Below are 17,679 nucleotides of genomic sequence, written 5' to 3'. Positions count from 1 at the left end.
ATTACTGTAGCGGATCTACTAAGCTTTTTCACACTAATCAATCACCCTGATTTTGTGTTTACCTGTACATGTGTGCTGCGCAGTAATGAACGCAACCTTTATCAGCAGCCAGATGGCCGGTACGGTGTTTGAGGAAGCATAGTGAACAATATATGAAAGAGCTAGCCGTCTTAAAATGATTTCTCGAAAACGTTGCTAGCTCTTAGACCAGAAATATGCCACTTTCTTTCAAATCTTTTAGTGCCCATTTCAACAGTTGTTACCTTTTAAAAAGCTTAGGAAGTTTTAATGCCCCAAAAAATGATGCAACGGCTGCATTCGACGACTGTAGTGTAGAGGAAATGTTAAAAGAGTGCATAATGCTATTTTCTCTAGTATTTAAAACAGCTTCCAGCTGTCTGTGACTATTATGGCCGTCCAAGATTAGCAGAACTGAATATTCCTGAGTAGATTTTGAGAATTTCTTTTTTCTTCGCTAAAAACAGCCTTATAACTGGCCTAGGAGGGCCCCTGAATAGAACCGTTGTCATCCCTTACTAATTTTAAGACTCGTATCAAGCAAGTTTTTGAAATCTTGAGCTGCAGCTCTCAAGCTCATGCCATTCTGAAAAGCCATGGTAGCCTCATTTGCTGTAGCTTTGTTCCATTTGGACGAAGCCTTTTTTTCTTGTAATTCCGCATCTGAAATGATAATACACTCAGCAAGTTTGATAAATGCGTGAAATTAGGGTGAGCGATATGCACGTTCACACATTTAAGAGCAGCTGGCTTTTGCATACTGTATTTTGTAATAAAATATCTTTAGTTTAGTAAATATTAGAAAAGTTACCTTAAATTATCAAATTATCTTATAAAATTGATACTTTGTATTCTCTTAGTCTACTGACTTTGTACTGAAGCACGGTTTACTGTTGTCAACCTCCGGTAACAAATGCAGCACGAAATAAATTAATATTAATCATTTCATATCTGGCACTGTTTCTATATGCCCCGGTGGTACTGTATGCCCCAATCTCCCCTACTAACTATTTTTTTTAATTGTAACTGATAACTACATTTAATATAAATCGATAATAAACCATTTTTCTGAAGCAATATTTTTCCCGCCTTTTCTATCTGATCACGTGACCATCGCTAGAGGCTATAAAAGGAGTAGCAAATGCAAAATCCAGTCCATCAAACAACGATACCACCAGTGATCCATAGCCACCCCAGTGCCACCATCCAACAAAACATACCAAGTTCTGAAGAGGTAATAGACACCTAAAACAATACCGATCGAATCCAATCCATACAAGACCAACACAAGGCAAACAAATCGACATTGACCTAGTGATATAATCATTATTTATCAGTTTGTCTATTGAAACAATTTGGAGTAATTCTGCACAATTTTGGAAACTGTTCGAAAATTTTCCTGTGAGTAGTTTTTAAAATTCTTATTAATATTTTGGAATTTGCGTCTAAAACACTTTATTGAGTTTTTAATTTTTAAGATTTGCCTTCAATATACCTACTTGTCATTTTTGAGTTTCCCAAATATTTGAAAAATTTTTGATTTTGTCTTGAATATACTTTTTTTTAGATTTCAATTTTTTTAATTGAAGTTGGTTAACTGTAACCTAATTTTACAACACTTTAAATTATCATGTATGCACAAGACCAATCTGATAAGAAAATTGATAAGGTTTAATCCATACACGACTTAGATCTTTATAAATCAACTGCAATAATCGATTATTAACAAAAATGCTTTTCTGAGCTAACCGAGAATTTTTGAAGTGAAAACTTCTTTAGGGACGTTGTGCACTTTTTTGATGGGGTAAAAGCATTGAATTCGCGACCGTAATCGCTTTGGCGAAATAAATATTGTACGTATGGATACATATAATATAATGTATGTGTGTATAAATTGTGTAGAAGTATTTAAATATGTAGACCGTCATCCCGACCGTCATTGCTTCGACGAAATACATTTTTAAAGTGAAAATTTTTTTAGGAAGGTTGTGCACTTTTTAGATGGGGAAAAAGTATTGAATTAGCGACCTTCATTGCTTCGACGAAATAATATTTTGAAATGAAAACTTTCTTAGGGACGTTTTGCCCTTTTTAAATGGGGAAAAAGTATTGAATTAGCGACCATCATTGCTTCGACGAAAATAAATTTTTGAAGTGAAAACTTCTTTGGGGACGTTGTGCCCTTTTTAGATGGGGAAAAAGTATTGGATACTAATCCGTCATCGCGACCGTCATTGCTTCGACGAACTAATTTTTGAAGTGAATAGAATAGAATAGAATAGAATAGAATAGAAATATGCTTTATTGTCACTGAAATTTTTTACAATTTTATGGATAAAGCTTACATACAGCCAAAAGAAAACATAATATCGATAACAACTACAATTATTTACTAAAATTAAATAAATCGTCAATATATGTACAGTATAATATAAGATATAAAAGCCAATCAAAAACAATTTATTGCAAAATTTATATAAATTGCAAATTGAACATACTTACAACTTACAACAAATAAAATAAAATACATAAGGAACAAGTTTATGCTACTGCGTATAAAACCTAATTTTCTTAGTTATTCATTAAGAAATAATTCTTCTATTGAATAGTATGGTCTTTTAGATAGATAGGCTTTTGTCATTTTACGGAACTTTGGGAAAGATGTTGCAGATTTAAGTTGTAACGGGAGATGGTTGTACAGTTTCTTTGCGGAATATAATATAGATTTATTTGCTAACTCAGTGGATGGAATCGGTAAATAAATGTCAGAGATTGAATTTCTGGTGGAGTAAAGATGATTGGGCCTTGCTGGAAAGACATGAAGGTATTTACGAATTAAACAAACCATTTCTAGAATATATAAAGATGGAAGTGTTAAAATTCCGTGATCTCTAAAGTAACTTCTACAATGTGTAGATCTTCTGAGGCCAAACAGGTATCTTATTGCTCTTTTTTGCAATTTAAAAATAGCATCAAATTGAGCAGCTGTACTAGAACCCCAAAAAGGAAGACCATATCGAAGATGAGACTCGAACAACGAAAAATATGTTATTTTAGAAGATGCTACATTGAGTTCCCTTGAGACAGATCTTATTGCATAGCAAGCTGGGGCGAGTTTCTTACTTAACGAATCGATATGAAGGGACCATTTGAGGTTGCTGTCTAAAAAAATACCAAGAAATTTTACAGAATCAACGGTACTGATCTGGCTGTTATTAAGAGGCAAAGGTTGAAGAGCTCCTTTATAGGATAATGCTACTGTTTTATTTACGTTAAAAGAGAGTAAATTAGAGTCAGACCAGGTCTGTATCGTCAGTAGATCCGAAGTTATAAGTTCATGAAGAGATGCAATAGTTGAGTTGCTCCAAGTGATACTGGTATCATCAGCAAAAAGAAAAATTTTCCCATCGATTTTTAAATTAGTGATGTCATTTATAAAGATAAGGAACAGAAGAGGACCCAATACTGAACCTTGTGGTACTCCACATACAATGTTTTTGAGACTAGAGTCAGTATCATTTGCTCTAACTAGTTGTTTCCTATTATTCAAGTAGGATTGGAACCAATTTAAAGAAATACCTCGAATTCCATAGAATTTTAGTTTTGTAATCAAGATGTCGTGATTTACACAATCAAAAGCTTTGGCATAGTCGCAGAAAATAGTGGCAGTATAAAGATTATTGTTTAATGCTTGGTAAACCTCATGTAGTACAGAAAACATGGCATCAGTGGTACAATTATTTGTTAAAAAGCCGAACTGATTTTGTGATAAATGTTGTTATCAACGATAAAGGACATAAGTCGAGTTTTAATGAATCTCTCAATAATTTTGGAGAGTACCGGTAGTAAGGCAATAGGTCTATAGTTGCAGGCATCAGATTTTTCACCATCCTTACGAAGAGGAATAATAATGGCTGTCTTTAGGCACTCTGGAAATTTACCTTTTTCGAAGGAATCACTAATTAGAGAGACGAGAATTTCCAACACATTTTCTGTGAGATTAGAGAAAATTTTTATAGATAGTCCATCAGTACTACAAGATGACTTGCTTTTAATACTATTGATTGTTTGGATCAGTTCAGAGTTATCGACTGGTCTTTAAAAAAATGAATTCGAGACCTTTCTTGAGTTAGGGAGATAGGAAATGGGATCTTGTTGCGGCAAAATAGTTGATGTTATATTTTTACCAACATTAACGAAGTAGTCGTTTAGACTTTCAGGATTTGGAAGGGAAAATGATTGAGCTGTGTGAGTTTTATTTCGAAGATCGTTTATTATAGACCAAGTTTCTTTTGCAACACTTTTAGAGCTTCCCAGGCGATTTTGATAAAAGTCTTTTTTAGCTGATTTGACAAGTTTTAGATATGTTGTCCTGTACTTCGTGATATATTCATTGACAGAAACATTGGTAGTAAATTTCTTGATTTCTCCACATTCTCTATTTCATTTGATTAAATTTCTTGATGTATAGTAGTGAACGCATATTCTTGGCTGATATGCGAATACCTTTCGTAACCCAAGGCTTCCGATGTTTTGGCTTAATAGGGATTAAAGGAAATGCCTTATTGAAGATGCGGAGAAGCTTATCTAGAAAAACACTGAAATTATAGTCCACGCCTATAGAAGGAAAGTGCCACTCAGAAGTTAAGCATAAATTTTGGAATTTACGAAAATTCTGGGTGGAGAAAATCCTACCTAAACGTCGGGTTTTTGAGGAGGGTTTGCTGAAGATGTTAAACTTCGTATACACTGCTTCATGATCAGATAGTCCCGCATTAATAACTAGAGCAGACATCAAGGGGTGAGAAATCGGAGACAATATAATCGATTATGGTAGATGCAGTTTTTGTAATCCTTGTAGGAGAATTAACGTGCATTGAGAGACCATACGATTCAAATATGTTGGCCAGGGACACTTGGGTAGCACAAGCAGCAACATAATTAATGTTAAAATCACCGCATAGAATTTTTCTGCTTTTATGAGGCAGGTCATCTAACAAATTTAGCAGGTTCTGAAAAAATAGTTCCACGGTAGTCAGGTGATCTATAAATGCAAATAATGTAAAGATTAAGATTTTTATTATAAACTAAGGAAAACTCAAAGAAGGATTCACTTAACAAAAAGTCATATTTTGTTACCACAGAAAAATCATTATTTCTAGAAAGAATTAGGGTGCCTCCATTGGCCGATCATACCTGGCAATTGTGGTATATTTTTCTACAAAAAGAGGCTCGCTGACTTCAAGCCAGTGCCACAGAATAAGGAACAAGTGCCAGTGCCACAGAACAACTTGTTTCCTGTTCTGTGCCAGTGCTCTGTAACCGCAACTATCGGGGGAAATCCTAATTCCTCCAGAAACAAAAATAATTCATCAGTTTTATTTCTTATAGAACGAATATTAGTCAGAACCATACCGAAGTTGTCATCACTAAAATAATATGAGGTTTCTAGTCCCTCAGAACACGTCGTGTTGTTTAAAAATTTCGCTTTGGAGAGCCAGTGGAATAATAACTTCGGTGACATTCCCTCGTTTTTTGTAGGTGTATAATTCTTTCCGAAGTGAGATAGGAGAAAACTGTTTTATGGACGTTTTACACTTTTTCGATGGGGAAAAAGTATTGAATTAGCGACCATCATTGTTTCGACGAACTAATTTTTGGAATGAACACTTCTTTAGGGACGTTGTGCATCTTTTAGATGGGGAAGAAGTATTGAATTATTGACCGTCATCGCGACCGTCATTACTTCGACGAAATAATGTTTTGAAGTGAAAACTTTCTTAGGGACGTTTTGCCCTTTTTAAATGGGGAAAAAGTATTGAATTAGCGAGCGTCATCGCTTCGGCGAAATAAATTTTTGAAGTGAAAACTTCTGTAGAAACGTTGTGCACTTTTTAGATGGGGGAAAAAGTATGGAATTAGCGACCGTCATCGCGACCGTCATTGCTTCGACGAAATACATTTTTGAAGTGAAAACTTCTGTAGGGAGGTTGCGCACTTTTAAGATGGGGAAAAAGTATTGAATTAGCGACCGTCATTGCTTCGACGAAATAAATTTGTGAAGTGAAAACTTTTTTAGGGACGTTTTGCACTTTTTAGATAGGGAAAAAGTATTGTGTTTGCGACCGTCATCACTTTGCCGAACTAAATTTCGTACGTATATATATTATGTATATGTATACATAAATGTGTGGTCGGCGGACAAAAACAGACAAGTCAATTTTTGAGAAATTTTTTCTATTTATTAAAATCATTTAAAAAAAATAATTATCTACCGCTGGAATAAAACAGACAAGTCAAATGGTATACCTGTGGTTCCATATGAAATAGTGATCTTTTTCATACTTACAATTTTATTCATTTTAGAGATGAACTCAACCAATCAAGTCCTTTTATCTGGTTTAGATCGGCGTGTGCCTAAACAAAACATTTGACTTAACTGATTAGGTACTTGTAGATTTATCCAGTTATAAGTGAAATGCTCACTAAAATTGACGCATGACGGAGTCATGAAAAAAGAAATATGTTTAAATAATTTATTTTATATAATTTGGGAATTGATTACATTGTGTTTCTTACGTTTCTTATTTTTTTCAATGTTTTGGTTAATAATATACAGTGTATAATAATGTGTAGTAAGCACATTTCATGAAAATATTCATTAAAAGCTAAATAGGTCCATAGATACACAAAATCAATACCTACAGTTGAGTCCGGGAATCTTTACCCGTCCGTCATCATTTAAAGCATTCGAAATAAGTCGATGATAAGTCGGAAATTGAAATTTACTAAACTCAACAGCAAGTGACAGTAAGTGACTTGCTGTTGCGTTTGGTAAATTTCAATTTCCGACTTATCATCGATTTATTTCGTATGCTTTAAATGATGACGCACGGGTAAAGATTCCCGGACTCAACTGTATACCTATTTAGATATAGGCCAGGGTAATAAGACAAAAATATACCCTGTTCGTGACACTTCAGCAGCCAGGGTACTGAAGCGTTTTTTCGACAAGTAATACCTATAGGAACAAATTGTAACTATTTCCTGCGTAGGATCTGGCGGCCATTTTTATTTATAAACAATTAACTGTCAAAAAAAGACATTTTCCTTTTTTTTCAAATCAATGGAAAACGGTGAAACTTATGAGGTTTTTATTATAAATATCTTTGAGATTATGGAAAAAGCTTTAAAATGATATATTACAAAGTTTGATATACTCATTTATTGTTAATATAATTGCGAAAAAAGGTCGGAATTACAAAAAAAATTATTTTCGCAATAACTGTTGTAAAAATTAGTGTACAGGTTTGACATTTTTGTGAAATGAGGGTTCATTGGTGCTTAATATGTGATAAAAATTTCAAAGCGATTCATTTCATTGTTTAAATTTTATTCGAATTGTTTATCTCAGAGAGCATTTTTTTTGCAATAACGTAAGTCAGAAAAAATGACGTTAGAACCATTCCACAGGTGTCAAATAGAAGAGCATGAGCTATATTTTCAACTTGGTTTAAAAAAAGCAAATAAAAATGCATTTATTAGTAATAAATAATTATGCAAAAGTATCGTAAATCTTTCCTCATAAACTTTTTGGATAACTTTTTCCAAAACAATTAACTTTTTTACCCTGTTTTAAGTGCACAACTACCAAGTAATGTTATTTATATCATAATTGATAAAAAATTGTAATAAATATATATAATTTCTTATATAACAAAATAAAAGTTTATAAGGAAAGATTTATGATACTTTTGCATAATTATTTATTACTAACAAATACATTTTTTATTCGCTTTTTTTAAACCAAATTGAAAATATAGCTCATGCTCTTTCATTTGACACCTGTGGAATGGTTCTAACGTCATTTTTTTCTGACTTATGTTATTGCAAAAAAATGCTCTCTGGGATAAACAAATTGAATAAAATTTAAACAATTGAATGAATCGCTTTGAAATTTTTATCACATATTAAGCACCAAAGAAGCCTTATATGACAAAAATGTCAAAGATGTACACTAATGTTTTCAATAGATATTGCGAAATTAATTTTTTTTGCAATTCCGACCTTCTTTCGCAATTATATTAACAATAAATGAGTATATCGAACTTTGTAATACGTCATTTTAAAGATTTTTCCATAATCTCATGAATAACTAAAGAAAACCATAAGTTTCACTGTTTTCCATTGATTTGAAAAAAAAAGGGAAAAATGCCATTGTTTGGCACTTAATTGTTTATAAATAAAAATGGCCGCCAGATCCTACGCAGGAAATATTTACAATTTGCTCTTATAGGTATTACCTGTCAAAAAAACGCTTCCGTACCCTGGCTGCTCGAGTGTCATGGGAAAAACCTTATTACCCTGGACTAATATTCTGTTTGAAAGTAACGACTTAAAAATGAAATTTTTAATAGCAAGGGAAACTATGTATAGAACTCTCAACAAAAACACTTTTAGAGGAAGTGAAGTGATATTTTTTATTTTAATAAATGTAGATATGCTTGTTACTGTACATTTAATGTAATGTTATTGTAGTCAAAGAGACTCATATCCTATCCAAATTTATTCATAGAAATTTAAAAAGCTTAACCTTGGATTTAAAAATCCAAAACTTGGTACATGTTGTACCTGCAATAAATTTATTCTGCAATTAGAAATTTGTACAAATGACCAGAATGAGAAACTCTCTTCAGATCACAAGTCCCACCAAATAGAAGCTGATCAAGCGTATGATGAAAAAATCAGAGATACAGAAACTGCCAACACTGTTCCATATTTAAGGACATACACTTTCGACCTATAATGGTTCTTACCAACTCAGATCTAAAATGATCGGTTGCATGTTATAAGATACAGCTGTGGACGTTTAATTTGATGGTTCATGATAACAGTACACGTAAAGCTGTTTGTTACATGTAGTATGAATCTCTTGCAGGTAGAGCGGCAAATCAGATAGCATCTTGTCTGTACAAAACCCGCAAACGATCGTACCACCTAAGACAGAACATGTAATTTATTATTCAGACACATGTGGGGGGCAAAACTGTAACTCTAGTGTATCTACCATGTTTACATGGGCCTTGCATAGATCCTTATCTAATATTAAGCTAGCTGATAGATCATACGCTTTTGGTACCAGGCCACACTCATTTGGAAGTAGATATGTAACAGTATAATTCAGAATAAAAAAAAAGAAAACTGACATTCATATATTTCACCCTTATTAGTGGATAGGGAAGACATTTGATCAGTGTGTTCTTCCTATTATGACATACGGAGCAGAAACTCTCACGCTCACAAACACAACAACACTAAAAATGCGAGTGGCACAATGGTGCATGGAAAGATCGATTATCGGCGTGACAAGAAAAGACAAAATAAGGTACCAATACCTAAGGAAAAGAACAGGTTTTACCGTTGATTGATGTATTGGTATTTCAATCAACGGTATTACTGATGTCGAAAGTATAGCCAAGCTGAAATGAAATTGGGCAGGTCACGTAGCGAGACTTAAAGACTCAAGATGGACCAGCAAACTAATTGACTGGCGCCCAAGAGAAGACAAACGGAACAGAGGACGACCATCAACACCCTGGATGGACGACATTAAACGAATATCCAAGAACTGGTAACAATACGCACAGAACGGTGAAGAGTGGCGAAAAATGGAGACCAAAGTCCAGCAGTGGACAGAAGAAGTTGCATGATGATAATGATGATTACTGGATACAACTTGTACGTTCAAGCAGCGTTAAATTCACAGTTACGGAAATGTCACAAACGGACTTCTTTGATTTCTTATCATTATTTAAAGGTTGCATGTTACTAATAACTAAAGACACTGATTATTGTCAGTTCCGATGGTTGGAAAAAAGATGGCTTCGATATACGAAAGCGTTGGCAATTGTTCTTCGGCTAAATAAATTTTGTACGTATATACAATATGTGTGTATACATATATAGATTCTATAAAAGCATTTAAATTTCAACTAAATGTAAAACAAAAATGAATAACCATTTTCAAAACTATTTCAGAACTTAATTAAATGTAAAACCTATTTTTGGATGGGGAAAAAGGATTTATTTGGCGACCGTCATCGCGACCGTCATCTCTTCGGCGAAATAAATTGTGTACGTATGTATATTATGTGTATGAATATATAAATTGTATCGAAATATTTAAATTTAAAATAAATGTAAAACCTATTTTTGGATGGGAAAAAAGGATTTATTTGGCGGCCGTCATCGCGACCGTCATCTCTTCGGCGAAATAAATTTTGTATGTATGTATATTATGTGTATGAATATATAAATTGTATCGAAATATTTAAATTTAAAATAAATGTAATACCTATTTTTGGATGGGGAAAAAGGATTTTTTTGGCGACGGTCTTCGCGACCGTCATCTCTTCGGCGAAATAAATTTTGTACGTATATTTATTATGTGTATGTATAATATATAAATTGTGTAGAAGTATTTAAATTTAAAATAAATGTAAAATCTATTTTAGGATGGGGAGAAAGGATTGATTTCGCGACTGTCATCGCGACCGTAATCGCTTCGACGAGATACATTTTGTATTATTATAATGTACGTATAATAATAGTAATATTATTGAAGTGAAAACTTCTTTAAGGACGTTGTGCACTTTTTAGATGGGAAAAAATCATTTGAATTCGCGACCGTCATTGCGACTGTCATCGCTTCGGCAAATAAATTTGGTACGTGTACATATATTATTATGTGTATGTATATATAAATAGTGTAGAAAGCACGCAACGCGTATATAATAGATTGAAGCGATCTAATATATAATAGATGAATAAAGAATTGATTTCGCGATCGTCATCGTTTAGTCGAAATCAATTTTGTATGCATATATATATATATATATATATATATATATATATATATATATATTATCTTCTTCTTCAGCCTGTTTGTATCCACTCCAGGACAAAGGCCTCCCCATGAGTTCTCCATTCTTCTCTGTTTTGTATTATTTGGTGCCAGTTTCTATCCATTTTTGCTTTGATGTCGTCTAGCCATCGTTTTTGTGGTATTCCTCTACTACAACTGTGCTCGCGTGGTCTCAAATGTACAATGTTTCTCGTCCACGTTTCGATGTTTTGTCGTGCCACGTGTCCTACCCAGGTCCGTTTCATTTGCATTTCAATTCTTCCAATTACATATTCCACTTTCGCCCTGCTTCGCACGTCCTAATTTTGTATAAGTTCCCTCAGAGATCTGTGTCGTTTTCAATCTATTAGCTGATACCTCTGTAAGTGTCATCGTCTCCATTCTATACGTCATAATTGGTAGAATACAACTGTTGAATACACTTTAGATTTCAACACATCACTGAGTCTTGTTACTACTGCCCAAGTCATTCGGATTCTTCTAGTTATTTCTGCCGTTTGATTCTGTTTGTCTAGTTTGATCGTGTGACCTAGGTATACTTTTCGACACTTTCGATATCACTTCCATCTAAGTTGATTGTGATATATTGATTTGTCATCACTGTTGTTTTATTTGTTTTCGTCTTCTGTCCAACTTCTCTCTCCGTTCTTATTTTGCTTGTTGTTAGACCTTCTGATACATTTATTTGCATAGTTGCATTGTCCTATATGTATTTGAGGAGTATTCTATATCTAGAATCAATCCTTGCGTTATTCATTCCTTCTAATACGCCCCAGAGTTCTATGGAATCGAATGCCTTATTGTAATCCACAAATACCAAACGAAGAGGTTCATTGTATTCGTTGCACTTTTCGATAAGTGTAGTTATTGTCTGTAGGTGTTCTATGGTACTATGTCAACAGGCTGGTAACTATCGAATTTATTTGATAGCCTGTTAGTAATTATTTTGGCATGCATTCAGTACGGATGTGGCAACAGGCTTATTGGTTTGAAATTTTCGCGTTTGTGGTACCTACATATTAGGTGTATGTACATATAAATAGTATAGGACGCACGCAACGCGTGTATAATATAGGTATAGAACTTCTTTTTGGATTGAGAAAAAGCATTGAATTCGCAACCGTCATCGCTACGGCGAGATATTAGTACCTAATTTATATACTATAGGTTGAATTGCGTATGTATAAGTTCAGACGAAGTTATAATAGTTGGAGGAGGGATAGAGTGTGTACCCGAAGGAGCTTGCGAAGCAGGCGCACAAGGGGCCACACGGTCTCTACTTCAATCATTATAAGTGATTAGAGTTTAAAGTATTTTTGAAGTGAAAACTTCTGTAGCGATTTTGTACACTTTCTGGATGGGGAAAAATCATTGAATTCGTGACCGTCATCGCTTCTCCGAAATAAATTCTGTACGTTTATGTATTATGTGTATGTATATATATTTATAAATAGTATAGGATGCACCCAATGGGTATATAATGTGGGTATATCACTTCTCTTTGTGCGACCGAAGTTATAATGGTTGGAGGAGGGGTAGAGTGTGTACCCGAAGCTTTCTTAGCCCCTTAGGGCCCTTAGAAGCCCCTTAGGGGCTTGCTTCGTAAGAAGTTTTCACTTCTGTCGGCACTCCCCCGAGTGCCCTAATTTTTTGTAATACTGTTTGTTTATCAGATACATATATTATATTAAATAAAAGAGCACAAATATTATCCGTCTTCAACGAATAATCTGTATAAATTAAGGAAAACTTAAATGTCGTGTGAAAAAGTGATGAACGGAACTCAACTGATTTATTCTATTACAATAAAAATACGTACCTTTGGACGCTATTACTAAAAAAAGAATGATGTGCAAGCGTGTGCAGGTTATAATAAGTATTATTATTAATGGGAAAGGGGCAGCTATGATATATTGAAAATTTAGCTCGGGTGCAAAAGGGTACAAGTAATTGCCACCCTTCCAAAGTTTCAAAACGAAGAAAATTTCCTACGTTCATCAGAAAAACTTTTTTTAATATTGTTTGATTATTAGACAGATTTATTGGATTAGAAAAAATAAGTACTTACCAGCATAACCACTAGCCATCTTCAACCATTGACCTTTAAAAATTAAGGAAAACATTCATTTCATGTGATTGAAATGATGTACCGAATTCAACTGATTTATTCTATTACAATGAGAATGCGTACTTTTGGGTTCTATTACTCAACGATGCGATGTGTTAGACATAAACAAATATTAGAGTAGCATGTTTTGAGGTAATGTTTACAATATTCAAATAATAATTCTTTTAATTTTGAATATGACTTTTGTCCACCTAGCTAGGCTCATCGACACACTGTGCGTCGTCAGTACCTAACGTTGTTATTGCTCCACCAAAAATATTTTCACTTCAAATTTTAACGGTTCTTACAGCAATAGCTTAAGAACTAGATGCAACGGACGCTTTGGGGTGATAGCTGTCACGTTGTATTGCGCGGGAAGTATAAAATGTCGGATTATGAAATTATAAGTAGGTATAGGGCCCAGTTACCTATAGGTTCCAGTTAACCAACTTATTTTTTGACTTTTCACTTTTACTTTTGGAAAATTAATTCTATTCTTAAATGTTATAATCTTTTACAGGTGAAATTTGGATTTCTATTATGGTGGATCAAGATTTGTCAGTAATCTCTAAGGGCAAGCGGTATATTCCTAAATTTGATGTTTATTTACATAGTTTTCAACTGTGTTGTAAAACGCTACCTATTGATTTATTAAGTGATCCTAAATATTTACCTACTATATTAGAAAAGGGCATAAGGGAATCCAAAAATGAAGCCAATTTTCAAACAGGGGACAAAATACGTATAATAGCTCGTAATGATAACTTCAAGCATCCTATCTCAACGGAAACTAAAACGGATACAAACGTTGAATATTTATTACAACATGTAGCAAATATTTTAACTTCCAACGAGTCTGTTAAACTGGAGGAGACGGTATTCGACGTACAGATTTTTAAGATACCCCGAGGATGTGGTAGACATAAAATGATCAATTTGGCTGAGGATCGCCAGACGAAAAGAAGTATTACGCAAATTAAAAACAACGACTCTTTATGTGGTGCAAGAGCAATTGTAACTGCTCTTACATACCACACTCATGAAATTTTAGAGCATGAACTAACAGATAATGATGTGACCAATATACGAAAGGGCCGACGATTACAATCAATTTTGGCGAAAAAACTGTGTCACCTTTTAGGAGGTAGCTACGAGGAAGGCTTTAACCTAGAGGATTTTAAGCAAGCCGAAGAACTATTAAATGTACAGATCAAGATAATTTGTGCAGAAAATTTCAATAATATCATCTACCAGGGCACTGAAAAAACAACCAAAATTTATTTGTATAAAAACAAAAATCATTTTGACGTGATTAATAGTTTAACTGGCTTATATGGAAAGCATTTTTATTGCGAAAAGTGCGATACATCCTACGACGGTAAAAATAAACATAAGTGCAAGAAAACACCACTATGCACGATTTGTAAACAAGCTGAGCATGACTTGTCAACTAAAAACAAAGTTCTTTGCGAAGCTTGTAATCGTTTCTGTTTTAATACAGAATGCTTTGATAACCACACAGAAGTTTGTAAAGAAGTTTTTAAATGTCCAAGTTGTAATAAAACTTGTAAAAGAGAACATCGTCATGAGTGTGGCTACTCTGTGTGCAAAAACTGTAAAACGTTTGTAGAAATAGCTACCCATCAGTGCTACATGGTCAAAAAACCCGCCAAAGGAGGATTTTGTACCGTATCCTGTTTATGTAATAAGAAAACCATAACTGTTAATAAAGGTTGTCAATACAACACTAAATCACAAACAATATGCAATGAACCATGTCTCTGCAACGGACTCTCTGACGACTCTATACCGCGATGTACTTACAACGAAAAATACATATTTTTTGATTACGAGACAATGCAAGATACGGAAATACATATACCAAATTTGATCATAGCACATGATTTTGAGGGTAATAAATTTGATTTTAAAGATAACGAAGAGTTTTGCAGATGGTTAATATCCGAAAAACACAGGGGTTATACAGCGATCGCCCATAATAGTAAATCATACGATTCATATTTTATCTTGAAATACTGTGTAGAAAACACAATAAAACCAGACACAATTTATAACGGATCAAAACTGATGCTTTTAGAGGTATCCGATATTAAACTAAAAATTATTGACAGTTCAAATTTTATTGCCGGACCTTTAGCTGATTTCCCGAAAACATTTGGTCTTCGCGAATTGAAAAAAGGGTATTTCCCACACTTTTTTAATACACCTGAAAACCAAGGTTATAAAGGGTCTTTACCAGCGACTGAATATTACGGACCAAATACCATGAAACCAAAACAAAGAAATGAGTTTCTAAAATGGCACGAAGAGCATAAAAACGACGAATTTGATTTTAGCAAAGAGTTACACGCTTACTGTGACTCAGATGTAGATATTTTAAGACGTGGCTGTTTAGAATTTCGCAGGGAGTTTATGGGTATAGCTAACATAGACCCCTTCCAATATCTGACTATAGCCGGTGTATGTATGGCTATTTATCGAGCCAAATATTTACAAACAGGCACGCTTGGAGTGGTGAAACAAGATCTTAAAGAAATGTACAGTGAGGCATCGATCAAGTGGCTTAATCAATTTCCCAACATTCAACATGCTTTGATAGGCGGCGAGGTTACAATATGTGGAGCAAAAGTAGATGGATATGATCCCAACACAAATACGGTGTACCAGTATAACGGCTGTTTCTGGCATGGTCATCCAGAGTGTTATGCGCCCGATACGATTAACCGCGCTAATAAGGAGACAATGAGTGACTTGTACGAAAGAACTGTTCGACGAGTCAATCAGATAAAAGAAGCCGGGTATAACCTAGTAGAAATTTGGGAATGTGAGTGGCTAAAATCAAAAGAATTTAAAAATGCTCCAGACCCTCAAGTTGTTGAATCTTTAAAACCTCGTGATGCCTTTTTTGGAGGTCGAACAAATGCCATTAAATTAAAAGTAACAGATAAAAAACTCAGATATATAGATATTGTATCATTGTATCCTACAGTACAGTATTACGACAGCTACCCAGTAGGACACCCTGTTAAAATATATGCACCTGAATCATACGACCCTACTTGGTTTGGTCTAGTACATTGCCAAATATTACCACCCTACGACTTATATCATCCGGTTTTGCCTATCAAAACTGACAAACTAATGTTTCCTCTATGTCATCAATGTGTAGTGGATTCGAAAGTGGAAGATTCGAAAGAGTGCAATCATAACGACTCAGAAAGAGTCTTAACAGGCACATGGACTACGCTAGAAATTAATAAAGCCCTAGAAAAGGGATACAAAATTATAAAAATTCATGAGGTATGGAATTTTGAAAAAACATCCACCGACCTATTTAAAGGCTATGTTAATGACTTTATAAAAATAAAATTAGAAAGTAGCCCTCATACATATGTCTCAAACGAGGAATATGCACGGGAAGTAAAAGATCAAATGGATATAGACTTAGATCTGACTAAAATATCTATTAACCCTGGTAGAAGAGCAGTAGCTAAAATATGTCTGAACAGTCTATGGGGTAAATTTGGACAAAGACAAAATTTAAAACAGACAGAATATATTACAGATCCAAAAAAATGGTATGAGAAATTGTTAGATGACAAAATAAACATTTCTAATGTCATATTTATTAATGATAATATTGCACAAGTCTCTTACGATTCCAAAGATGAATTTGTGGAAGATCCTACCTCTACAAACATATTTATCGCAATTTTTACGACGTCAAATGCCCGTCTCAGGTTATACGAGATGATTGACAAACTAGGAGAAGCTGTCGCCTACTTCGACACTGACTCAATTGTGTACATTGATGATGGCAAAAATACTGTTAAAACGGGAGATATGTTAGGTGATTGGAGTGATGAGTTAGGCACTGATGATTATATTATTGATTGGCGATCAACTGGTCCCAAGAGTTACTACTACAAAACCCATAAAGGCAAAGAAGTAACTAAAATTAAAGGTTTCACATTAAACTACGAGAACAGCCAAGTGCTAAATGGTCAAACTATGAGTAGTATCATTGACGACCCTTCACAAAAAGTTACTTTGTACTGTGATCAGATCGATCGGGAGACACAGACCAAAGACATTGTGACAAAGAAGAGGGCTTCAAAAACTTTTAGGATGAGCTATAAGAAACGAAAGACAGTACATAGTGATGAAACATTAATTGACACAAAACCTTTAGGCTTTAAAACAGACAATCCTGAATAGCGATACTCATTCTGTTCTAGGCACTCTTAGTGTTCAGACGTGTTGTGCTGTACATTTTATTTTTTTAATGTCTACGCACCCTTGGTCTTTGCATATTATAAACCAGTGCGCAATAAAAAATTTAATGTACACCAATGCAGATTCCAGTTATGCTGTGAAAACTATGTACGTGGTAGTCTTCGGAATGATAAAGAAACTTTGCGAAATACATGAGGGGTGTAAAATACATTCAACGATGTAAAAAGAAGGATGGGTACAAACCAAGCGATAAAATACGAATTGTCGCCTTAAACGATGAATTAACAGCCTGTATTGATAGATACTAAAGCAGAAGTAAATATGACTAATTTACTAGATCAAATTGAAAACAACATCACCTCCAATACCAACG

The 17,679-nt window shown here is 34.1% G+C and overlaps 1 protein-coding gene across 1 annotated transcript; it reads left to right on the top strand.

Annotated features, from left to right (window-relative positions):
• The first annotated feature begins 1,126 nt into the window (after positions 1-1,126).
• Positions 1,127-17,561, top strand: LOC114327599 (uncharacterized). Its single transcript, XM_028276267.2, has 2 exons — positions 1,127-1,419; positions 13,570-17,561. Exon 2 carries the CDS (start codon positions 13,590-13,592, stop codon positions 17,286-17,288), a length of 3,699 nt encoding a protein of 1,232 aa, XP_028132068.1. The 5' UTR covers positions 1,127-1,419; positions 13,570-13,589; the 3' UTR covers positions 17,289-17,561.
• Positions 17,562-17,679: the final 118 nt, after the last annotated feature.

The sequence above is a fragment of the Diabrotica virgifera genome, chromosome 1 (genome assembly GCF_917563875.1).
Source record: "Diabrotica virgifera virgifera chromosome 1, PGI_DIABVI_V3a".
NCBI lineage: Eukaryota > Metazoa > Arthropoda > Insecta > Coleoptera > Chrysomelidae > Diabrotica > Diabrotica virgifera.
The sequence above is the reverse complement of the archived record's forward strand: the minus strand, read 5'-3'. Positions and strand labels throughout refer to the sequence as shown.